The following is a 25,993-nucleotide window of genomic DNA, read 5'->3' as shown; positions in this document are numbered from 1 at the left end:
CAAGGCAGACTTTATATCAAACAGATGTTAAAGTGTTCACATTACCTGAAGTTAACAAAGGCCCACAAATCCACTCCTCGCTGGTCAAACGCTTGGAACAGCACCATTCTCCCATTCAGCGACGCTACGTGAGCGGGCTGACCGTGAGGCTTTAACAACGCATTTTCATTTCTGCGGCCGAGTTAACAGATGACTAAGTTAACGTTACCTGTGCACATTTTACACCATAAAATCATGACGACGAAGTGTGCTGATCAACACGAAGTTCTCGTGAATAACGTTACCCACTGGTGTCACTGAATCATGTAATTCATAATTTAGGAACTCTATGTTCTATCCATAGATCCTATGAAATCCTACCGCGACCGCGCTGCTGAAACCCCGCGCAAGTCTCCTTCGAGCACAGTGGACGGATGAAGCGTGAATCCGGGGTTAACGTTAACAATATTAACCGCGAATGTATATACCTTCATATACTAGTCTATGACAGTTACTAAACATGAAAAATAAAAAAATAAAAGTCACTTACCACAGTTGTGAATCACTCTGCCGCTCCCAGAATCTCGACCGTTGAAGATCCCAAGATGGCGCTGAAGATTTGAAATTGACAGCAATATTCTGTAAATTTGAGTGAAACCGCCACGCGACCCCAGAATGCATTGCGGTTTACAGCAATATGCTGTATTATTAAAAAAACAGCCAGCTGCTGTAAAATAGTGCTGTAATTTTTACAGCAATTCATTACAGTGTATGGATGTATGATTGAAATTAGCGAAGAGATTCTCACTGCATCAGTAACCACACAGTTACTGCCTTTAAATAAAGCAACATGCAGCATAACATAAGCGTTTCTCTGTCCGTCCTTGACTTAAACACTAGCTCTACTCTCCAGCACAATGGTGACCCATAAAACACAACAGGAAGTTGACTGTTAGGTTTTACAGTATTTTGCTGTTTTTTTCTTGATTTTACGGTGAAATACCAGCAGCTGTGGTTGCCAGTAATCTTTTTTTTTTCTTTTTTCTTTTTATAATTTACGGTATATTTCGGTTAAAATTAAGTTTCACAGTGTGTTTTTTCATCTCACACATTTAACCCCTTTAATCCCACAGCAAAATCCTCAGTTTTAAAGAGCACTTATGTGTCCACACTACAGAGGTTTGAAGTTAATAAAGTTAATAACTCTTGCTCAAATTACATGAGTTTCTGCCTTGCAAATTAATGTCCCTTTACAATTTTTGATCCTTACTACATGCTCTAATGTATTAATACTTAGGAAAGTATTTTCTGTGGCCAAGAAAATATCCTTTCTTAGAGTTGACATGAACTTGCATTGAATGTTCGCTGGACAGACAGATCAGTTGATGGCAATTTAATTCTGCTACAGTTATTACTGTCAGCCGATATAAATAATTGTAATTAACTAAACACTAACGCAGACTAGTCTAACAAACAAACAAACATACAGTCACTCATACATGGGGAAAGGGCTAATGAGAGTTGATGGATGAAACCATCAGGAAAACCAGAGAATGCAGTTATGGAAAAAGTCATTTAACCATCTGAGTAAAACCATCAGCGCCATTTATAACGGGGTCTATAACTTGTACTAATAACCTCTGTTACATTCAGTTAAATCTACAATACTTGCAATGCATTTGGTCGTGAGGAGTGTCCGGAATGCAGTCTCAGATGAAAGTCTTAATGGTTTCAAGGTTTTGGACTCCCGATCACGTTCTTCCAGGTTGAAGAGTGATGAATTCCAAAGATGTTCTGAGGTAGAAATGTTCTTCCAGGTAGAGAGTGAAAAAAGAGCTAAGAAAGAGATCTGCTGAGGTCCGAGGAGCTTTGGTTGAATGGAAAGACAAGGCCGCAAGTCCTGGCACAAAACTTATGGTGTTCAGAAGAGTTTTAGCTCACATCTTCCTCATCTTAGGATCTAACAGAACCGCAGACTGCAGGGGCATTCTCACTGAATGTGAGAGCTTTATCTGCTATAGAGGTCACACCTCTGAGTAGTCAAAGAGCCTATGGTGACTTGAACTTTTGGAGCAATAAAACTAGTGTTTTCAGATCGGTTGCCCTGGAACCGGGGCCTGAAGTCATTGACAGACATACTAGTACCCAGTATGTGTATTGGGTGAGGGGTCTGTGACTGTTAATCTAATAACTAATTGATTTGTTAAATCAAATGTAAAATTGTGAGTCTGATTGGTGCAAATGTTACAAGATATTGTTAATAATTGTTGTTCATATTAAAATATGTATGAACTTAATAATACATAACCTAAGATTATTTATTTAGCAAAATCCTGTCATTTTAATAAATATTACATGAAATTTATGAAAAATTGTTGCTGCTCCAATTAAGCTCAGTGTGCTTCCTTTAAGCTCTTCCACATTGAACGTCTTCATAAACATACTTTAAATATTAACTGACGGTTGACACTTTAAATTAATCGATTTTCTATGGATTCTGTCAACTCAAATCTACAGGCTGGCTCTGACCTTTGACAACTAGTATCAACTTCTCCAGACTGTACATTTGTGGAAAATCGGGGCAAAAATCGTGTAGTGTATTCTAGCCTTAAGAGACTATAGACAAGTTGACAGCCAAGATAAGTGGCTTCATAATGAGGCTAGTTTCTGTGTTCATCCCCATGAATTAAATGTTTTATTGGTTTGTTTTATTTGTTTTTTGTTATGTTGTTATTTGTTTTTTAAAATTGTACCCTTTAAGCACAGCCAGACTTTTCGAATTTAATGATGTATATCTGAATTGAAATGCTTTTGTCATTTAAAATAAAATTAAATATTTTTGTGTGAGAGATTAATATTTTATCTTAACATAACTTTTTGTACTGAAACCAATATCTTGTGCACTAAAAATGTCTGAATGTAGATATTGGTGAGCTTAATAGGTACATTTACCCTAGATCACAAAATTATTTTTCAAATTGCTTGTAGATAATTAACATTAGTTAATGCATTAACTAACAATGAACAATATATTTTTACAGCATTTATTATACCTTGTTAATGTTAGGTAATAAAAACAAATGTTTATGTTCATCTCTTAAGATAAGAACTATTTTAAGCCTTATATTGTACTGCACAGTACGTTTTAGTAATACTTCAGATTAAGGTCTCTTTTGTTAACAGTTAACAAAGACAAATATATATTTTACAGCATTTATTAATCTTTGTTAAGATCTGCAGATCCTACATTCTGACGTAACATCAAATGAAAAAGTGAAGTGATCTACATTGTACATTTAATGTGAACATTATGGCATCTGTTTACTGATTAGATTCAATATAGTTTCTAGTGAGGGGGTTCTGCTGGTCTCTGTTGTTCCTACTGGGTCGATTATGAACGCGATTTTGCTTGGCTTATCAGCGAACTACGGCTCCATGCATTAAGTGCCGCTCCATCTGAAAGCAGCTGATGGAGATTTGCCGCTCATCAAAAAACCGGCTTTACTGACGAGATGCGCATGACAAACGCATGCGATTAATTCGCAGCCCTACTTCCTGGTTCTAGTAAGAACTCTAGCTGCTGCATTGTGAACCAGCTGGAGTTTGTTTATTAAATGCGCAGAGCAACCACCCAATAAAGCATTACAATAATCTAGCCTCGAGGTCATGAATGCATGAATGAATGTTTCTGCATTTGACATTGAGAGCATAGATCGTAATTTAGATATATTTTTAAGATGGAAATATGCAGTTTTACAAATGCTAGAAACATGTTTTTCGAGCAGCCATCAAGTATTAGACAGTGATATTGGACCAAAAACATTAGAAAGTTTTTGGTCCAATAATTAACTAACTTTTTTTTTATATCAACTATACATTCCGTTAGTTTTGCAAATTGGTATGTTTCATCAGGTCGCGAAGAAATATAGAGCTGAGTATCATCATCATAACAGTGAAAGCTAACACCATGTTTTCTAATGATATCTTCCAAAGGTAACATGTAAAGCTTGAAAAGTAAGGGGCCTAGTACTGAGCCTTGAGGTACTCCATACTGCGCTTGTGATTGGTATGATACATCTTCATTTACTGCCACGAATTGATGGCGGTCAGATAAGTACGATTTGACCCATGCCAGTGCACTTCCTCTAATGCCAACATAATTTTCTAGTCTATTTAAAAGAATGTTGTGGTCGATAGTGTCAGACGCGGCGCTAAGATCCAGTAGCACTGGCAGAGCGATACAACCACGATCAGATGATAAGAGCAGGTCGTTTGTAACTCTAATGAGAGCAGTCTCTGTACTATGATATGGTCTAAAACCTGACTGGAAATCCTCACATATAGCATTTTTCTCTAAGAAGGAACATAGTTGTGATGATACTACCTTAATATCGAGATGGGTTTGTAATTAAATAATTCTTTGGGGTCAAGTTTTTTTTTTTTAATGAGAGGCTTAATAACAGCCAGTTTGAAGGTTTTTGGGACATATCCTAATGACAATGATGAGTTAATAATAGTCAAAAGAGGATCTATTACTTCTGGAAGCACCTTTAGGAGCTTAGATGGAACAGGGTCTAACATACAGGTTGTTGGTTTAGATGATTTAACAAGTTTATACAATTCTTAATTTCTAGTAGAAGAGAATGAGTGGAATTGTTCCTCAGGGGATCTATAGCATACTATCTGATGTGATGCTCTGGCTGACAGCTGCATGGATACAATTTTCTCTCTAGTAGTTTCGATCTTGGAAGCAAAGTAGTTCATACTACTGTGCTGCTGCGTAATGTCTGCACCTGCTGATGTTATATTTTTTGTTAATTTAGCCACTGTATTGAATAAATACTTGGGGTTATGTTTGTTTTCTTCTAAAAGAGACGTTAAGTAAGCAGATCTAGCTAGTTTTTCAGGCTTTTCCCACCAAGCAATGCAAAATACCTCTAATTTTATTTTTCTCCAGCAGCGCTCCATTTTCCGGGCTGCTATCTTTAGAGCCCCGAGTATGTTGATTATGGTATTGGACTCTTTTCCTTAATCTTCCTTAAGTGTAAAGGAGCAACCAAGTCTAAAGTGCTAGAAAAGAGAGAGTCCATAGTTTCTGTTACATCATCAAGTTGTTCTGAGCTATTGAATATGCTGAGGAACTGAGATAAGTCAGGAAGATTATTTATAAAGCAGTATTTTGTGGTCGAGGTGATGGTTCTACCATATTTGTAACAAGGATTTGGCTTTATAGCTTTAGCTGTATGGAATATACATGAGATATCATCGCTCTGCTGCAAAATTTCAATGCCACTGACATCCATTCCATGCGACAGTATTAAATCTAGAGTATGATTTTGACAATGAGTAGGTCCTGACAAGTGTTGTTTAACACCAATAGAGTTTAGAATGTCTATAAATGCTGATCTCAACAAATCTTTTTAATTATCAACAGGGATATTAAAATCACCAACAATTAGGACTTTATCTGCAGCCAGCACTAACTCAGATAGAAAATCAGCAAATTCATTAATAAATGTATGGTGCCCTGGTGGCCTGTATATGTTATGGTACGTGGTTGTAGTAATACACGCAAGATAAAGGAGTAGACGAAAGGAATCTTTACTGAACATCAACACACAATTTTCCATAGAATAACATTAGTACGAGACAAAGACTGAACAGAAACAGAAGGCTTATAAAGACAGACAAACTAATGGGCAAACGAGATGGATAATACAAGACAGGTGATATGCATGAATGAAGATTAACTAATGAAAACAGGAACTACCAAATAAGGGCAAAACTGAACTAAACAGAAACATATACTTAACAGTATACAGTAGCCAGTACAAACATCACAGAGGATTTATCATTAATACTTGTTTCTTTGGATAATGTTATATGAAGCACCATTACTTGGAACAAATTATACTTGAAACCCGACCTCTGAGAAATACTGAAAATATTGCTATAAATTGTAGCAACACCTCCCCCTTTACCTTTTGGACACGGCTCATGTTTGTAACAGTAATCTTGTGGGGTAGACTCGTTTAAAATAATGTAATCATCTAGTTTTAGCCAGGTTTCTGACAGACAAAGCACATCTAGTTTATGGTCAGTGATCATATCGTTTACAAAAAGTGCTTTTGTAGAAAGGGATCTAATATTCAATAAGCCAAGCTTTATCATTTGTTTATCTGTATTTTTTTTTATTTGTTGAACATCAATTAAATTGTTACTCTTACTTTGGTTTGGATGTTTTCTGTATTTTCTAGTTCAGGGAACAGACACAGTCTCTGTAGTGTGATATCTAGGTGAAAGAGACTCTGTGTGCTGAGAATTAACTGACTTCTGTGATGTGAGGCGGCTAGCAGACGGTCGGTTAAGCCAGTCTGTCTGCTTCCTGACCTGGGCCCCAGTTAAAATACGAACTCTATGACTATGTGCCATATTTCTAGAGAGAAGAGCGGCACCACACCTGGAGGGATGAAGACCATCTCTTTTCAACAGGTCAGGTCTGCCCCAAAAATTCTTTCAATTGTCTATAAAACCTATGTTATTCTGCGGGCACCACTTAGAGTTTTTCTCCAAAGTTTGCATGCTCTTAATTTTTAGGGCCCTATATGTTTCGGTTCCAGAGATATTGGAATTTCAATATGGCACCAAGAGTAAATTGTTAAAATGCACATATTTTCAATGGTCAAAAACCAAATGTGGGTCAATTTGCAAAAATATGATACTTCTTTTCTTTTAAAGAGGAATGTCTGAAGAACAAATAATGTTGAAACTAGTGATGCATCTTGTCAAAACAACTGCATTGAACATATCTGAAATATTATTTCATATTTGCATGCCTAACTCAAGAAGTATTAAAGATATCACAATATGATTTTAGATTCTAGTTCTTAATAAATTTGAATAAACTTTTTTTTCCTTTTGGAATCATCATTTTCAAGGCCCTACATTGTTCAGTCCCCGAGATATGGGGTTCTCAATGAGGCTCTATTTTCAGATTGTTGAATATTACCTATTTTTAGTGGCTGAAAAGCAAATGTTGGTCACTTTGTATACAGCTGATACTTATTGTATTTAAAGCAGATGTCTGAAGAATAAGTAATGTTGAAACTAGGACTGCATCTTGTTTCCCTCTATCAAAACAATATGCACAGAACATACCTGTTGGAGTGCTAAAAGTTGGGGGGCATTACCTTTCTCTCAGTATAATTTCTCTCTAAACTCTTAGTATATTTGAGTCAGTTTCAGGGATATTTGGAAGAAGGGATTTTGTTCATCAGCTTCTGAAGCTACCAAGAGTTCAAACACACAGGGTTGTAACATTGGCACACCATGCAACAAAGAATTGCTAAAGTTTTCACAAATTTTACTAACAGACCTACCAATCTCTGTGTAAAAATAACATTATGATGCTGCCATTTTTCTGATGTCATTTTTACCCCAATGTAATTTGGCTCTGAATCTCAGGTGAAAATGGCCATTTTGAATTTGACCCCCCTCTACAAAATAGTGGATTATTCAGTCAATATTCATCCATGACATTTAATTTTTGGTTTTCATTGCTTTACATATCTGTTTTTCTCCAGAAAGAAATATTAGCAAAATTAAAAATTTGAGCCGGGGAGCTCTGGTTGAGTTGACACGGAATGACCCTACTGAAAGTTAATGACATGAAGTTTTACGCGTCTTTATTTCTCGTGGCCAGGTGCAGCTTAAACCATTTGAGTAGTTAACTTTGGGGAGTAGGGGTTAATTTCCTGTAATGTCTTTAGATGTTTTGATTAAGTGGTCACTTCTGAGGCTGTGTAAGGTAAACCCCTTTAAGGACTGCCCCTGAATGCCTATAAAATACAATGTATCACTGTCTTAATTAGACTTTTGATGACTGCAGCACGTTCTCAATAGAGAACTCTGCTGAAAATAGTCTCCTGGTCTTCCCTTCTGAGTTTCCAACAGTTATTAATAGTGTTTTACACATTGGTCACGTGCTTTTGATACATCATTAATGCATTAACATGCATTATTGTAAATATCAGTTTTATTATATGTCCGCTTTACATTTGGAGTATCACAATCAAAAATCTATATTGAATCTGCCTTTTTCTATTTTTATCCGTAAAATGCGTCATATGATCAAGTGGGTATGTCTTTGGCTTTTGGGGGTTCTGGTTAAGGGGATAATTTAAGTAAACGTAAATTTTTTTTAAGAATTGTTGGTGGGGGGAGGGAATAACCAGCGCTCTCGTCCACCTTCAATACCACGACAGGTGAGACCCTTGAGCAAGGCACCAAACCCAACCCTCTACATTGCGAGTAAATCACTGGCATAGGCAACTAAATGATAACTAATATTAGCCACTGGCTAATAAATTCTCAGATTTTACTTGCCAGTGTGTGAGTTGGAGGCTAAGTATACAAGTTTAGCACAGATGTATTTTAATTCACCGAACACTACAACTGAGCATTTCAGAGCTTCACTCTCCGTCAAGTGATCAGTCTTTTTTTTTTCAGTTCATCTGAATGGATGCGCCGCGCACCGGTGTTTGACGTACCATAAAAACTCTAGTGTGAAGGCGCATGTCTCGTTGTCACACACAAAGAAAGAAAGAGCGAGAGAGTTTTACATGGCATGCAGAATTGACGCGCTACATGTAAATGATATATTCTTTGTTGTATTTTCCTGTCAAAATAACAATTCCTGTCAAAATAAGAATTCCTTTTGGAATTCTTCAGCTTTCTGCAAAAAGCCAAGTCCTAATCCCAGCTGAACACCTCTGGTGTGACTTTAAATGCAGACCTTGAGCCAAAAACTCATCACCAAACACCAATGACTTGTATAGACACTATAAGGCAAAAGTGTTGTTCTTTAGAACAGAAAAAGGCACTAACAAAACTGGCAACAAAGATGGAAACATAATTCATGTATTTAAAAATTGTATTTCCATCTCTGTTGCAACAGGTTTGGACTTATGACAGTACCCTTATGTACAAGTCATTGGTGTTTGGTGATGAGTTTTTGGCTCAAGGTCTGCATGTAAAGTCACACCAGAGGTGTTCAGCTGGGATCAGGACTTGGATTTCTGCAGACCAGTCAAGTTCTTCCACACTGACTGAATCAATCATGTCTTTTTGAACCGTGCCTTATACACATAGGCACTGTCATGTTAGAATAGAAAAGGGTTCCGTCCAAACTGTTGCTATAAAATTAGAAGCACACAATTCCCTAGAATATAATTATATGCTTAAACATTAAGATTTGTACTCATAGAAATTACTAAAGTAGTCAAACATGTTCATTAGAAGGGGGTGACACAATACTTTTGGCAATATAGTGTATATATATAATATTTTTAATGTATGTAAAATGGTGCATATGCATATATACATACATATTTAGTATATCAGTCTGGTGAGTAAACTAAAAAATTTACTAGCCAATGGCGATTCAACTGACAAGGTGTCCGTAGAGGGTTGAAACCCCAAACTGCTACCCGGGGCGCGGCAGCAATAGGGCTGCCCACTGCTGTGTGTGTTCACCGTGTGTCTGTGTTCACTACTGTGTGTGTGCACTTGGATGGGTTAAATGCAGAGCACAAATTCCGTGTATGGGTCACCATACTTGGCCACACGTCTCTTCACTTCACTTAAAATGTTGCGTCACAGAGTTGGTGAGCAGCACAGATACTATGATAATATACTGTAACACTAAACCAAAGGATGTGCGGCAAATGTATTATAATGTACTGTAGTTGAAAATACAGATGCTGTGTTAATTATGTTAATTAATTTTAATGCATACAACAGCAAATAATAATCGCAGAAATTAACCCCTTCTATATGTTTTTGTTGTTTTTTTTGTAGGATTTAACAGCCTGTTCGTGTGCGAATGATGCGCCGTCATTGGTTGCTGGTTGGTGCTTGTGGCTGGGTGTTACTTATCCTTATGTTCGTCAGCAAGTTCATCAACTTCAGCTTCAGAATACCAGGTGGTATGTGTTTATCACATTAGGTCAGAGTTTCTATGAAGAGATATTGGTTTAAAGTGTTTAGAGGTTTAAAGTCTTTTTTGCAGTGCAGCGACATTTGAAAACTTTTTGAAAAAAAACTTTTTTTTGACTAGTCAAAAGTTTATACTATGCATGTTTTTCAATTTTGCCAGTTTAAGCATTCAATCAGTTTTTATAAAGGTCAAAAAGCATAGGCACGGAAAACACAAAATACTCCATTAGGGTTGGGCCGATAGACGATGCCATCGTCCATTGCCGATGGCTGATAGACATCACGATGTTGAGCCGGCATCGTGAACCCCCCCCCCCCCCCCCCCCCCCGCATCCCAATTCCGTGTTCTAAACCCCTAAAGGAAATAAATACGAGATGGGAGGAAAATATATATTTCAGTACTTTCTCTCGCAGTTATATCATTGGGTAATTATACTGTATATAAAATTGCGCGCATGAGGGAGCCGTTATTATGCCTGGTATTGAACTGCTTTGGAATGCACAATCACTTTTTAGTTTCACCTTCACTTTTGACATTCGTGATCGCACGTACTCTGTTTATACTATGGAGAGGCAGTATTTACCTCACCTGTTACAAGATTATGTCATCGTCCATCATGATGTTTCACTGTAGACATCGTCACATGCCAATTTTGTTGACATCGCCCAACCCTGTATTTTGTGGGGAATGTGGCCGAATCTGCATGATTATCATCTGTATGGATGCACATCAGCGTGTGATTACTGACTATATGACCATGTCTGCCAATATCAGTTTGTCTGGCAATCAGAATATATACATACATACTATATACAAAGCATTTTTTTTTTCAATTTTGTTTTCCTTTTTTATTACTCAAATAATTATTTTTGTATTTTTTAGTGCTCAAATAAATCACTTATATGATGTCTAAAATTCTGTCTATTATTTTATAATTGAAAAACTATGCAGTAATATGTATAATGACTAAAATAGTTTGTATAATTCTGCAATACATTTGGTGGTTATTTTTCCTCAAACAGGGGGGGTGGGAGTTAACCTGTTATCCTGTTAACCTTCGCCCCCCATTGTGGGCCTCACAGGTGAAAATAACCTACCTAAATTAAAATGGTAACAGTTCCTGACAAAGTGTGCTACACAAACAAATGAGGTATTTTTGGAAAGAAGACACTCTATGCTTTACTATCCATCATCCAGAGTTGATAATGCTCCAAAAGATAAAAAGTTATAGACACTGACGTGCCTTGAAAAATATTTTTCCACACTGAATGTTTTTTTATTTCATATACAAATACATGAAATAAGTCCTGGAGCAATCCAGAAAAGTAATGGATTGAAAGCCACATGTCTCATGAGTTTATATTTCAAATTTGAAGAAGATACCATGAAAAATGAGATTCCTGCAATATTTTTTCTGAAACTATTTATAGTCCCCCCACCCCCGTTTGAGGAAAAATAACGGTAACACTTTATAATAACGTCCAGTGATAAGTAATTTATAAGTGATTAGTTAATGATTAACTAATCGTTTACAACACATTCATAAGCAATTAATAAGTGATATGCTAACAATTTGTGTATGTTTTGTTAATTAATTTAAAAGTCATTTACAAGTAATTAGCTAATGATGAACTAATCATTTACAAAACATGACTATGCATTCATAGATGATTAATAATTGATATGTTAATATTTTTATCTATGTTTTGTAGAATAAGTTTTGAATCATTTACAAGTGATTAGATGATGATGAACTAATCATTTACAAAACATAACTATACATTCACAAATGATTAAGTATATGCTAACAATTTATAAATCTGTCATAAGTTATCTTTAAATATAGCATCATGAAATAATCAAACAGATCCTTAATGGTTAATAGTTAATAGTTAATATATTATTAATCACTTATAGATCATTGAAATGTCAACATTGTACTATTATCTCAATAAACATTATAAATCATTTACAAAGCTTTCTGCGTCCCCTAATCTAAAGTGTAAACTACTCATCAGTTGTAAATGTTTTACAAACTTTATGGTTTCCAGTCGTGTGTGTGTAAATATATATATATATTCACAAACAACCTGTAACCTGGAAGGTTTGTAAAACATTTACAACTGATGAGTAGTTTACACTTTAGATTAGGGGACGCAGAAAGCTTTGTAAATGATTTATAATGTTTATTGAGATAATAGTACAATGTTGACATTTCAATGATTTATAAGTGATTAATAATATATTAACTAGTAACTATTAACCATTAAGGATGTGTTTAATTATTTCATGATGCTATTTATAAAGATAACTTATGACAGATTTATAAATCGTTAGCATATTACTTAATCATTTGTGAATGTATAGTTATGTTTTGTAAATGATTAGTTCATAATTAGCTAATTACTTGTAAATGACTTTTAAATGAATTAACAAAACATACACAAATTGTTAGCATATCACTTATTAATCGCTTATGAATGTTTTGTAAATGATTAGTTAATCATTAACTAATCACTTATAAATGACTTATAACTGGACGTTATTATAAAGTGTTACCAAAATAACCACCAAATGGATTGCAGAATTATACAAACTATTTTAGTCATTATACATATTCCTGCATAGTTTTTCAACTATACAATAATAGACAGATTTATTTGAGCTCTAAAAAATAAAAAAATAATTATTTGAGTAATAAAAAAGGAAAAAAAATGCTTTGTATATAGATTAGATTAGATTAGATTAGATTCAACTTTATTGTCATTGCACATGTAAGGTACAGGGCAACGAAATGCAGTTAGCATCTAACCAGAAGTGCAATAAGCAGAGGTACAGGATATACAGTGCCTACAATATGTTACATATGTACAGGAATATACAGATAAGGCAGTAGTACTATGGACATAATTTACAAGTTTTTGAATACTATCAGTGTGATATACAGATGGGTGATATGAACATACTATACAGATGGGTTGTGCAGTAAATGTATGTACAGTAGTACTATGGACATAATTTACAAGTTTTTAAATACTATCAGTATGATATACAGATGGGTGATATGAACATACTATACAGTTGGGTTGTGCAGTAAATGTATGTACACAATGAGCAAAAACTATGAAAATAATTACAAATGGATATGAATATGTGTGAGGGGGGTATCATTGGGCAGAGTTTAGTAGGGAAACAGCTGTAGGGAAAAAGCTGTTCCTGAGTCTGCTTGTCCTTGTTCGGAGGCTCCTGAAGCGCCTCCCAGAGGGCAGTAATTTAAACAGTCTATGGTCAGGGTGAGAGGAGTCCTTAAGAATGCTGCGAGCTCGACGTAAACAGCGTTTTCTCTGGACGTCCTCAATGGCAGGGAGTGGTGTCCCTGTGATGCGTTGGGCGGTTTTCACCACCCTCTGTAGTGCCTTGCGGTCAGCAACTGTGCAGTTCCCATACCAGACTGTGATGCAGTTGGTCAGGATGCTTTCAATTGCACACCGGTAGAAGTTCCGCTGGATGATTGGAGACAGGTGGTTCTTCTTCAGTGTCCTAAGGAAGAAGAGGCGTTGGTGAGCCTTCTTGACTAGGCTGGATGTGTTGGTGGTCCAGGTCAGGTCCTCCGAGATGTGGGTTCCCAGGAACTTGAAGCTGGAGACACGTTCAACAACCATCCCGTTAATGTGGATGGGGTCATGCGTTCCACTTTTCTTCTTCCTGAAGTCCACAATGAGTTCCTTTGTCTTGCTGGTGTTGAGGAGCAGGCTATTGTCAGCACACCATGCAGCCAGGTGCTGTACCTCCTCCCTGTAGGCAGTCTCATCGTTGTCTTTGATGAGGCCAATCACTGTGGTGTCGTCAGCAAACTTGATGATGGAGTTGGATCCATGCACAGGCCTGCAGTCATGGGTGTAGAGGGAGTAGAGAAATGGGCTCAGCACACAGCCCTGTGGTACGCCGGTGTTGAGTGTGATGGTGGTGGAGCAGGTGAGGCCTGACCTAACATGCTGAGGTCTGTTGGTCAGAAAGTCCATAATCCAGCTGCAAAGGGAGGTGTTAACACCCAAGTCTCCAAGTTTAGTGGTCAGCTTGGAGGGAATGACGGTGTTGAATGCTGAGCTGAAATCAACAAATAATATCCGTGCATATGTGTTGTTATTATCCAGGTGTGTGAGTACCGAGTGCAGTACTGTGCCTACTGCGTCCTCAGTGCTTCTATTGCTTCTATAGGCAAATTGGTGTGGGTCCAGTGTGGGTGGGAGGCAGTTCTTGAGGTGTGCCAGGACCTTCAGTATGTATACTGAAGTATTCTGATTGCCAGACATGAAGTGATATTGGCAGACATGGTCATACAGTCAGTAATCGCACGCTGATGTGCTTCCATACAGATGATAATCATACAGATGGGCCATATAATCAATAATAGCTGATCATTGAATCACAATGATAGCCGTCATAGAGTCGGTAATAAACACGCTGATGTCCGTCCATACATATGATAATCATACAGATACGGCCACATTCCCCACACAATACACACACATATATAAAAAATGCAGAAGAAAAAAAAAACAGTTTTTTATGTAAAAAGCAGATCACTAAGTTACGGCCCCCTCAGATGACAGCTGCGTCACAGCGTGCCTCATGCTTTCAGGAGGGAGCGCCAAATTCAAATAATCTATATTCCGCTTTTCTGATACTTTTTTCTCCGTGGACGGTCTCATTCTGTTTGTAAAACTGTATGGTACAACACCGTGTTGTTTTTTTACCACCAAGACGCTGTTTTTGAGCGTAATTTATTCCATAACGGATGCAAACAATAACTCTCCCGAAGAAATGAAATGTAAACAAAGGAATATTCATCCTTATTACAACGTTATTGTTTTGCTGGATTAAAAGTGCTCGCTGGGATGTTGTTGTGTGGATCCTTACCTCTCTAACTAAACTGGGATTTCAGCAGTGGACGCGTTTGTGACTCGTTATTACAATGAATCTGGTACGTACTTGTTTTTTATTCTATGTTTTGATGTGTACTGCTTAAGCCATTAGTCCACTAGCATTAAGCCATTCGGCAAAGCCAACCCAGGCTCACATAGATAGCAAACACGTGGTCTCATGGCTCTCCAGAGTAGAGGTCTGCATTCCTGTGGCTCCCGACCAGATTTCTTGCGACGCGGGATTAAATTTACGAATAAATGTACAGCCTGCACTCAGGACTGTTCTGCACATACTTTATGCATAGACCAATGCTTTCTGCGTCAAGCATTTTATTTGCGGGGTCTGTGCATGCAGCATGTGCATAACGGTCCTCAGAGAAGGTGTTAAATATGCGGCCCTCAGACAGAACAGGTAGGTTGTCGATGAGTGACAGAGCATGTGGATACGCTGTCCTTGAAAGGTCGTTCAACTCGGTTTTGTTCATATTTTGCTTGGCCTATAATTTAGACAGATGTCATATTTATTTATTTATTTTTCTCTGTGACACTTTTCCTACTGTGTTAACAGCAAAATTTAGTATTTTGACAAGACGAATAAAAATAGCTAATAGGCTAGAATTTTTGTACAACCTACATTTTTTTTTTTCTCTGCGACACTGTTTCCTATTGTGTTGACAGCAAAGTGTTAAACGAATTGTATCTTGACAAGACGAAAAAAAAATTAGTCAAGACACAAAATTTGTTTAACATTTTGCTGTCAATAAATTCAAGACTCTTGACAAGACGAATAAAATAACAAATACAATTTTGTGCAGACTACACTTTTATTTGTTAGCCTTTCTCTCTTTCTTTCTTTAAAGTCATAGCACACATCTACTCATTAAGCCACAAGATTTGACACCTTTCATGGGTCTGTGACAAATGGTGTGGAACTAGTTATGCACGGAAGTTTAACTCTGATGACAGCAGGACAATGCTCCATGCCACACGGCCAGGTCAATCAAGGTGTCGATGGAGGACCACCAGATCAACACCCTGTCATGGCCAGCCCAATTTCCAAACCTGAACCCCACTGAAAACATATGGAATGTGACGAAGAGAAAGATGATTGGTCACAAGCCATCAATCAAATCCGAGCTGCTTAAAGGTGTACTGAGCGATTTTTGCCAAACGATGTTGATATTTGAAAGCACCAAAACAAACACGCCCATACCCAACAGGACTTCGCCCTTATTTAGATATCCTCACACATGGATGATGACATCACTGAATTCAATAATGAAATGCCTTTAACTGAAAATCTTTTTTTTAATCTTTTAATTTTACATTATTGACACACTATTTTCCTTTTTTGACATTGTGCAGTTGCTTTGACACAATTTACATTGTTAAAAGCGCTATATAAATAAAGGTGACTTGACTTGACACATGTTTGCATAAAGACGATTGCGGAAACAAGCAAAGATGACACACAAGCATATTCAAACAAAAGCCAACACAGATAGGTTGTGTGAAACAATGCAAAATCAACATTTCTCACCTATCAAAAAGAAACAATGCAACGTTGTAGTGCGATTTGAGCTCCACCGCTGGAAAGCTACTCCGATATTTACGCGGGTCCTACCGCTTGCCTGATCATAACCCTTCTTTTTAATAGACTTGCTGAAATCATGTTTGGTCTCGTACTGTATCGCGTATCTTGTCAGTGTAGTAATTTTAGAACTATTATTTTAAATTTTGCTCTTGGAAGTCGGGTCGTATTGATTCGATATTTATGATTAATTGATATTAATCAAAACGTCCCACTTATACCTTATTAATGATACCTCATTAACGACTTGTCCAGCAAGTAGGGATGCACCGATACCACTTTTTACAGTACTCGCCCAATACCGATACTTTTATTTTCCATTTACATTTGTACATTTTTTAAATATTGGGTACAGAAACCAAAAGAGTATGTATAATGTTAATTGGTTAACTTCATTTATCAAATAAATACAGTCAAACCAAAATTAATTCAAACACCTTTAAAATTTCTCACATTATCACGATTTATTCGCTATAGTTTAGAAAATGGTAATAAAATATGACAAGAACTCAGAGTAAAACTGTGTCTGAACAAATTCAGCTTGATAATGTCAGATAACTTTGATAGAAAGGTACATACTGGATTACAATCAACCAAAAATTATTCAGACAGCTGTTAGTATGACAATATTTACACAACTATCAATACTCTGTCGGGCCTCCCTTAGCCTTAATGACAGTCTGTAGTCTCCTGGGCATGCTGTAAAACAGGTTCATGCAAACCTGAACTTCAGTTTTTTCCCAGACTCGGTCTGAATAATTTTTTGTCCCAAATTTGTATAAATTTTACTGGTAGTCCACTGTATGAATAATTTTTGGTTATAATATGTCACAGTTTACTTTATTTTGATTTGACTGTATAATATCTTCGGTTATTTTCACACTTAATTATGCCCATCAAAATGTATTTTACAAGTTTTTGTTACTTTCACTGTTCATTTTTTTGCTCTATGGTACATCATTTTTAATTTAATAGCATTAGAGCTGCTCCATTGCAGCGGCTCAGTACTGTAATTACGCATTTTGCTGTAATAATGCAGGGAACCACTGGTTATAAATCTAACTGTGATATTTTCAGAAATAAAAGTAGCTTTTTTTCATCTGAAACGTGCTGCAATTTATATTCCAAAGCCACTCATATAATGCATAATCAATCATGAAGCAAGCAAAACGCGCAACGTGCGCACGTATTTGTACTGGTGCAGAATGAGAGGGACAAATACAGAACATAGCGCATAGGCTGTTAGTTTCACTTTCGCCAGAATGTCGTGTATGCTTAAGGTTGAAAATAAATGATGGTTTATAGTGAATACCCCTATAAATTGTCTTATATTTCCAATTTAGTTTTAAGCCAAATGATGCGTGTGCCAAGATGGCGCCGCTGTGTTCGGACGCCGTTCGGGTCGCTCCGCTGAGCTTTAACTTTCTTTTTTACTTACTTTTACTTTCTCTTTTTACACATTTCACGTCGGCACTGATCACCTACAACATAGAAACACTTTTGGACATTGGAAACCGCTACACCAACCTGCTTCAGGACACTTTATCCACGAATCCTGCGTGTCCTCTGGAGATTCTTCGGAACGCGGAGACGAACAATAACCCCCCGAGGCGACGGATCAAGAAACACCGCGGGAAGCACGCTGGAATTCGAGTCAGACTCAGGAAAAGGGCTCACAGTCCTCCTCTTCCAAGCATTCTCCTCGCTAATGTCCAATCCTTGGAGAATAAGATGGACGATCTTAGAGCCAGGATTAGTTTCCAACGGGACATTAGGGACTGTAACATCCTTTGTTTGTCAGAAACGTGGCTTTCGTCCTCGGTCCCGGACACTGCTGTAATGCCGAGTGATAACTTCTCTGTCTTTCGGACGGACAGAACAGCAGCGGCCGGTAAATCCAGGGGTGGAGGAGTGTGTTTCATGATCAACAAGAAATGGTGTGATCCCAGGAATATCTCCATTCTGTCGCGTTCCTGCTCGCCTCATCTGGAACATCTTTCCATTATTTGCCGCCCATTTTATCTGCCCCGGGCGTTTTCATCGATCATTGTTACTGCTGTGTACATTCCACCACAGGCAGACACCGGCTTGGCTTTGTCTAAGCTTCACGATGTGCTCAGCGGCTACATTAACCTGTTAACCTTCAACCCCATTTGTGGCCTCGCAGGTGAAAATAACCTACCTGAATTAAAATGGTAACAGTCTGTGACAAAGTGTGCTTACACAAACAAATTAGGTATCTTTTGAAAGAAGAGACTCTGGGCTTTACTATCTATCATCCAGAGTTGATAATGCTCAAAAAGATAAAAAGTTATAGACACTGACGTGCCTTGAAAAATATTTTTCCACACTGAATGTTTTTTTATTTCATATACAAATACATGAAATAAGTCCTGGAGCAATCCAGAAAAGTAATGGATCGAAAGCCATGCGTCTCATGTGTTCATATTTCAAATTTGAAGAAGATACCATGAAAAATGAGATTCCTGCAATATTTTTTCTGAAACTATTTATGGTCCCCCCACCCCCCTGTTTGAGGAAAAATAACCACCAAATGGATTACAGAATTATACAAGCTATTTTAGTCATTATACATGTTCCTGCATAGTTTTTCAATTATAAAATAATAGACAGATTTATTTGAGCACTAAAAAATACAAAAATAATTATTTGAGTAATAAAAAAGGAAAAAAAATAGAAAAAAAATGCTTTGTATATAGTATGTATACTGAAGTATTCTTCGTTATTCGTTATTACAATGATAAATATCACTGCCAGACGTGAAGTGATATTGCCAGACATGGTCATAGAGTCAGTAAACACACGCTGATGTGCTTCCATTCAGATTATAATCAAACAGATGGGCCATATAATCAATAATAGCTGATCAATGAATCACAATGATAGCCGTCATAGAGTCGCTAATAAACACGCTGATGTGCGTCCATACAGATTATAATCATGCAGACACGGCCACATTCCCCACACAATACACACACACACACATATAAAAAATGTAGAAGAAAAAAAAAACAGTTTTTTATGGATAAAGCAGATCGCTAAGTTATGCCCCGCTCAGATGACAGCGTGCGTCACAGAAGCGTCACTGCCGGCAGGAGGGAGCGCCAAATTCAAATAATCTATATTCCGCTTTTCTGAGACTTTTTTTTCCGTAGACGGTCTCATTATATTTGTAAGACCGTATTCTACAACATCGTTTTGTTTTTTTACCACCAAGACGCTGTTTTTGAGCGTAATTTATTCCATAACGGACGCGAACAATAACTCTCTGAAGAAATGAAATGTAAACAAAGGAATATTCATCCTTATTACAACGTTATTGTTTCGCTGGACTAAAAGTGCTCGCTGGGATGTTTTTCTGTGGACCCTTACCTCTCTAACTAAACTGGGATTTCAGCAGTGGACGCGTTTGTGGCTCGTTATTACAATGATAAAGGTACGTACGGCTTTTTTACTCTGCGTGTTTGGATGTGTACTGCTTACACAAATGTAGCAAATTTGTGCCACTCATTCCTTATAAGCTTTCCATCGAAAAACAGCGATCTGTCGTCGATGCTTGAGGCTTAGACCCTCAGAATGATATAAAGTTTGTCAAGATTAACTTTGTCCCGTTTCATTTATTCTATTAGAAAACAATTACACATGCAAACAAAGATCGTTCAGTGCGAGGTCGCTCTGGTGCAGGCTAACAGGTTAACAAACATCCTGACGCTGCCTTTATCATCGCAGGGGACTTTAACAAAGCCAACCTCAGACAGGTCATGCCGAACTTCCATCAACACGTATCCTGTCCAACTAGAGGACCAAACACACTGGATCATTGCTACACTCAGTTCAAGGATGCAAAAAAGACCGCTCACTATCGGCTTTTGGCAAATCGGACCATGCCGCCATTTTTCTAACACCGGGATACAAACAAAGGCTCGTTCAGGAACCTCCGGTGCAGAGAGTAGTGACACGCTGGTCCTCCCACTCAGAGACTATGCTGCAGGCGGCTCTTGATGACGTCGACTGGGACATGTTCCGGGCGAGTTCTTCTGACGTCAGCGAGTTCACGGATGTAGCATTAAGTTTTGTAAACACGCTAACCGAGCAAGCTACAGAAACAATAACGATAAGGACATTCTCCAATCAGAAACCGTGGGTGGACAGAACAATCCGTGCCGCGGTTAACACACGCACTGCCGCTTACAATGAGGCTCTTCTGTCTGGGAATACGAGCGAGTACAAAGCATCGTGCTATGCTCTCCGACGCGCAGTAAGAGCCGCCAAACACAGATACAGAGAGAGAATTGAGTCTCATTTCCAGCTCAACGACTCTCGATGGATGTGGCAGGGACTGAGGACCATCTGTGACTTCGGAAACAAATCCTCCGCGGAGGTGAGAGCAGATCCGTTGCTGGCCGACGAGTTAAACATCTTCTACGGCCGCTTCGATGGCAACGGCGGTGGCGCGTCTCTGCCGACCAGCGCGTCAGGAAGCAGCAGGCAGAGCAGCGATGATCCTGTAATCACCGTGTCGGAGGATGAGGTTCGGAGGGCGCTAAAGAGAGTGAACGTCAGGAAAGCAGCCGGACCTGATGGGATAACCGGCCGTGTTCTGAGGTCCTGCGCCGATCAGCTCGCTGGTTTGTTCACTTCCATCTTTAATGAGTCCCTTGCTACCTCCGTGGTTCCCACTTCATTCAAAAAATCCATTATTATCCCTGTGCCAAAGAACAATAAACCCTCTTGCCTGAATGACTATCGCCCAGTTGCCCTCACATCTATAGTCATGAAGGTTTTTGAGAGACTTGTAAAGAGCCACATCTGCTCCTCCATCCCTGATACTTTGGACCCTCTTCAGTTTGCCTATCGCCCAAACAGATCCACAGACGATGCCATTTCTCACATTCTCCACTCTTCCCTCACACACATGGACAGCAACAATGGGAATTATGTAAGGCTGCTATTCATTGACTATAGCTCAGCTTTCAACACTATAGTCCCCATCAAGCTGGCATCTAAACTCACAGACCTCGTCCGAAACTCCTCACTCTGTGACTGGATTCAAGACTTCCTCACCGGCAGACCTCAAGTGGTGAAAGTTGGCCAGTTCACCTCAAACTCCATCACTCTGAACATAGGTGCCCCACAGGGCTGTGTCCTGAGTCCCCTGCTCTACTCTCTCTACACGCATGACTGCGTGTCCTCTCACAGCTCCACATCTATTGTCAAATTCGCTGATGATACTGTGGTTCTGGGCCTCATCTCCAACAACGATGAGACCGCATACTTGGATGAGGTAGAGAGACTCACATCATGGTGCCAGGACAACTGTCTCTCTCTGAATGTGAGCAAAACTAAAGAGCTGATCATGGACTTTAGGAAGAGACAGCAGCAGCCCTACTCTCCTCTCAGGATCAGTGGGACCCCTGTACAGAGGGTGAGTAGCTTCAAGTACCTCGGTGTAAACATCTCCGAGAACCTGACTTGGACTACACACATCCAAACACAGGTTAAGAAAGCCAGGCAAAGACTGTACCATCTGCGTCAGCTGAGGAAATTCAGGGTCTCACCAGCAATCCTGAAAACTTTCTATTCAGGGACCATAGAAAGTGTATTGACTCAGTGCATCTCAGTGTGGTATGGAAACAGCTCCAATCAGGACTGCAAAGCACTACAGAGAGTTGTGCGCTTAGCTGAGCGCATCTCAGGATCTGCTCTCCCCTCTCTGCAGGACATCTACCTCAAACGCTGCAAAAATAGAGCTGTTAAAATCTTCAAGGACTCAAATCACCCTGCTAACCGACTATTCACTTTGCTTCCATCTGGTAAGCGCTTCCGTAGCCTGATGGCAAAAACTGAGAGACTTAGGAGGAGCTTCTTCCCCCAGGCCATCAGGCTCCTAAACTCTTACTCTGTGTCATAACATCACTTGACTCCATGTAATATCACCATATCAATAAGTTATTCATAATTTTTCTCCATGTAAATATCATATATCAATAAGCTATTCATAATTTTTATCTACCTCATATTGCTGCTATTCAAATACCCTGTACAACTTTTTGCACATTATTTTTGCACATTCCTCTTATTACTATTTAAGTCAACAACATACTGACCTGCACATTTATATTTATATTTTTTATCTTATCTTATCTTTTATTTTATTTTATTTTATGTTTTGTACTTTTCTCCTTCTTAATATTTGTATTCTATATAATTGCACTGTCCTTGGAGCGGACCTGACCTACATTTCACTGCTGGTTATACCCTGTATAATTGTGTATGTGACAAATAAAAACTCTTGAATCTTGAATCTTGCCAAGTGAGCGAACATCAATAAAGATCACACAACAGAAGTGCGCGCACGCTCTCTCTCTCTCCCTCCCTCCCTACCGTTAAGTAACTCATGTATTGTTTTATTTACTTGTTTTTGACATTCGCTCGACGAGCTTTGCTTAGCCCATCAGCTCGAGCACATCAGCTATACAGGCGTCAATACTGAATGTTTAACATTAATTTCATTGAATGTATATACTTCGTAGACATCCTTAATCTCTAATAACTCCATTCTGCTGTCTGTTGTTCTGTTGTCTGTATTTCTTTTTGTCTGAATATGGCACTTATCACATGCTGTGTGGTATCGGCATTTTAACGAGTACGAGTACGAGTACAGGAGCTCAGTATCGGGCCCGATACCAGTATCGGTATCGGTGCATCCCTACCAGCAAGCATTAAACCAGTATGTCTTAACAATTCAGATTATTCCCATGGCCACAGTAATACCGAATTGATTAGGTACATTTTGAGCATAGGTAACTTTTAGCATATGTAACTTTTAGCATAGGTAACGCAATCTTTGGCAAATAGTTTCAGACTTGAAAATCACATAGCACCAGACAGAAGATTTCTTTATAAATCAAAGTTTATTTGCTACTCTACCATACTACTAAGCTAAAATAACAAAACAGAATATGTACACACACAAATACACATACACGCTGCAGGCAATTGTTTTGATTTGAAGAGAGTTTTAGGTTCTAATGCTCATTTTCAAGAATGCTCTATCTTCAACCTGAGGGAGTCACAAGCAAGGAACTTTACTATCTTTACTCTTAAAGATGAATGCAACCAGTTTCCAGCAGAATTATGGATAATTATTTGATTACTTGCTCTGAGTTGTTTTGTTCCTTTCCTGGTTGAGGGAACCCCGTGTGTGGATTGGCTGCTGAAGTCGTCATTGCGTGATGTCACTGGGGATGCCCTCTTGCAATTGGTTGATTTCTCTGTGACGTGATGATGCTCTTAGGAAGTCTGTTTAGAGTTCTTTCCGCCTCAGGTGTTAAAGTTTCTTTGGTCAGAACTTTGAAGGCATGTGTGGATCCTCGCCAGATGGTATATGGTTGAGAGCGCTTAACAGCACGATCAGATGAGGAGCCAAAGTTTCAAAAAACGCGCGAGCAAGCAGCAAGCTACAGCACACCGAAGTTGGGTGTCTGTCTTTATTGGGCTGATTTCAGTCTGCCCCTTTTTCTGTTTGATCCAATCACAAGTGTTTCTGTAGGGCGGAGCCCCGCCCCGCAAGGCTCAGTTTTCCGTGCATAAATCCTTTGCTGATTTATTTCATAAAATTAAGAACATATCCTAGAAGATTCCTATAAGTGTTTTAATCATACATTACGATGAGAAAAGTCAACTTTCATCCACACCAAATTATTGCTGATGCAACTAGCTTTCATTCAAAATTAAACAGTATTTTGCATACCCAAAGTACATATATCAATTTTATCTATTACGTGGTTAAGGCATAGATTGAACGATCCTAAATTCTAAATAATCACACCATGTTACATATGCTGCCGGACACAGAGGTAAGTGTTAACACAGTGACTTTATTGACAGGAATCATGCAGAAGATTAGTAGAGCTGGGGATAGGAGGTGAGTGCAGGTCTTGAGAGTTCGGCGAGATTTGGCTTTGTTTGTTTGCAAGAGCGAGGAGCAGAGACAACGAGATGCACGGGAGGACTGGAGGAATCAGCCACAGTGTTGGACGATCTAGAGACGGGAGGACAACGGAGGGGAGCACAGGAGGTAAGCACAAACAGGTACGGAATTTCAGAGGTTATACTCAACAGGATTGGAAGACGATCGGGAGGTCCACATTGCATCAACGAGATCGGACAACACTAGTGGCTGAGGTGTGTTCCTTGATGACGGTGATGAGGTGCAGGTGCGTGTGATCAATTACAAGGTGCAGGTGAAAGTGATTGCGATGACGCTGGAGACGGGCCATTCTGTGACATTACCTCCCCCTCCTGGAAGGCGTGTCCCGCACCGTAACCAAATACCGGGGTGGGAGGGGCACCCTGGATGTCGGTGGAGGAGTAGGACACTGGGGAGGCATCCAGGGCGGAACCAGAGACTTCGGGAGGCCATGGCGGGACTGGAGACTCAGGAGGCCATGGCGGATCAAGCGACACGGGAGGCCATGGCGGGACTGGGGACCCGGGAGGCCATGGCGGGACTGGAGACTCGGATGGCCATGGCGGATCAGAGAGCTCGGATGGCCCTGGCGGATCAGAGAGCTCGGATGGCCCTGGCGGATCAGAGAGCTCGGATGGCCCTGGCGGATCAGAGAGCTCGGATGGCCATGGCGGATCAGGGAGCTTTGTGGCCTTGGCCTCTGGCCTGGCCACCCGGGCCGTGGCTATATAGCCCCCCCAAAAAAAATTTATTGGGGAAGTTCCCTGTGGGACGCTCTGGAGGAGCGGCTGGAGGAGCAGGCACTTGAGGGCGCTCTGGAGGAGCGGGTTCTGGGGAACGCTCTGGATGAGCGGGCTCTGAGGGGCGCTCTTGAAGCGTGGACACTCGGGGGCGCTCTTGAAGCACAGATTCTTGAGGGCGCTCGGGAGGCGCAGAGCTGGACGGGATGCGCTCGGGAGGCGCAGAGCTGGACGGGACCAGCGAGGACGCAGGAGAGCTGAACGGGACCAGCGAGGACGCAGGAGGGCTGGACGGGACCAGCGGAGACGCAGGAGGGCGCTCGGACAGCGCGGACTCCCGGGGATCGGGATCGGCATTCCTGGCCGGGGTCTGAGAACTGGATTCTCGGGGTTCAGGATCGGCACTCCTGGCCGTGGCTTGAGAACTGGATTCTCGGGGTTCGGGATCGGCACTCCTGGCCGTGGCTTGAGAACTGGATTCTCGGGGTTCGGAATCGGCACTCCTGGCCGTAGTCTGGGAACTGGATTCTCGGGATCGGCACTCCTGACCGTGGCTTGAGAATTGGATTCAGGGTCGGCACTCCTGGCCGTGGTCTGAGAACTGGATTCGGGATCGGCACTCCTGGCCGTGGTTTGAGAACTGGATTCTCGAGGCTCGGGATTGGCACTCCTGGCTGTGACTGGAGAACTGGATTCACATGTTGCGGGCGGCGGAATCTTCATCGCCGCGGGCAGTGGCTGGACTGAAGGAACCTCCTCTACAGTAAA

The 25,993-nt window shown here is 39.7% G+C and overlaps 1 protein-coding gene across 3 annotated transcripts in view; it reads left to right on the top strand.

Moving 5' to 3' along the window:
* The window catches only part of chst10 (carbohydrate sulfotransferase 10), a 71,311-nt gene that overhangs the window by 5,784 nt on the left and 39,534 nt on the right, over positions 1-25,993 (top strand). For 2 of the 3 annotated variants that reach the window (XM_079421516.1, XM_079421517.1), the window contains one exon: positions 9,838-9,965. In XM_079421516.1, the coding sequence (XP_079277642.1) occupies positions 9,863-9,965 (103 nt within the window). In that variant the 5' untranslated portion in view covers positions 9,838-9,862. The remainder of the gene's footprint in view (positions 1-9,837; positions 9,966-25,993) is intronic. The other variant, XM_079421518.1, reaches the window with a different exon arrangement.

The sequence above is a fragment of the Barbus barbus genome (assembly GCF_936440315.1).
Source record: "Barbus barbus genome assembly, chromosome: 7".
In the NCBI taxonomy this organism is placed as follows: domain Eukaryota; kingdom Metazoa; phylum Chordata; class Actinopteri; order Cypriniformes; family Cyprinidae; genus Barbus; species Barbus barbus.
Note: the sequence above shows the minus strand (reverse complement) of the source record. Positions and strands in the feature narration are given on the sequence as shown.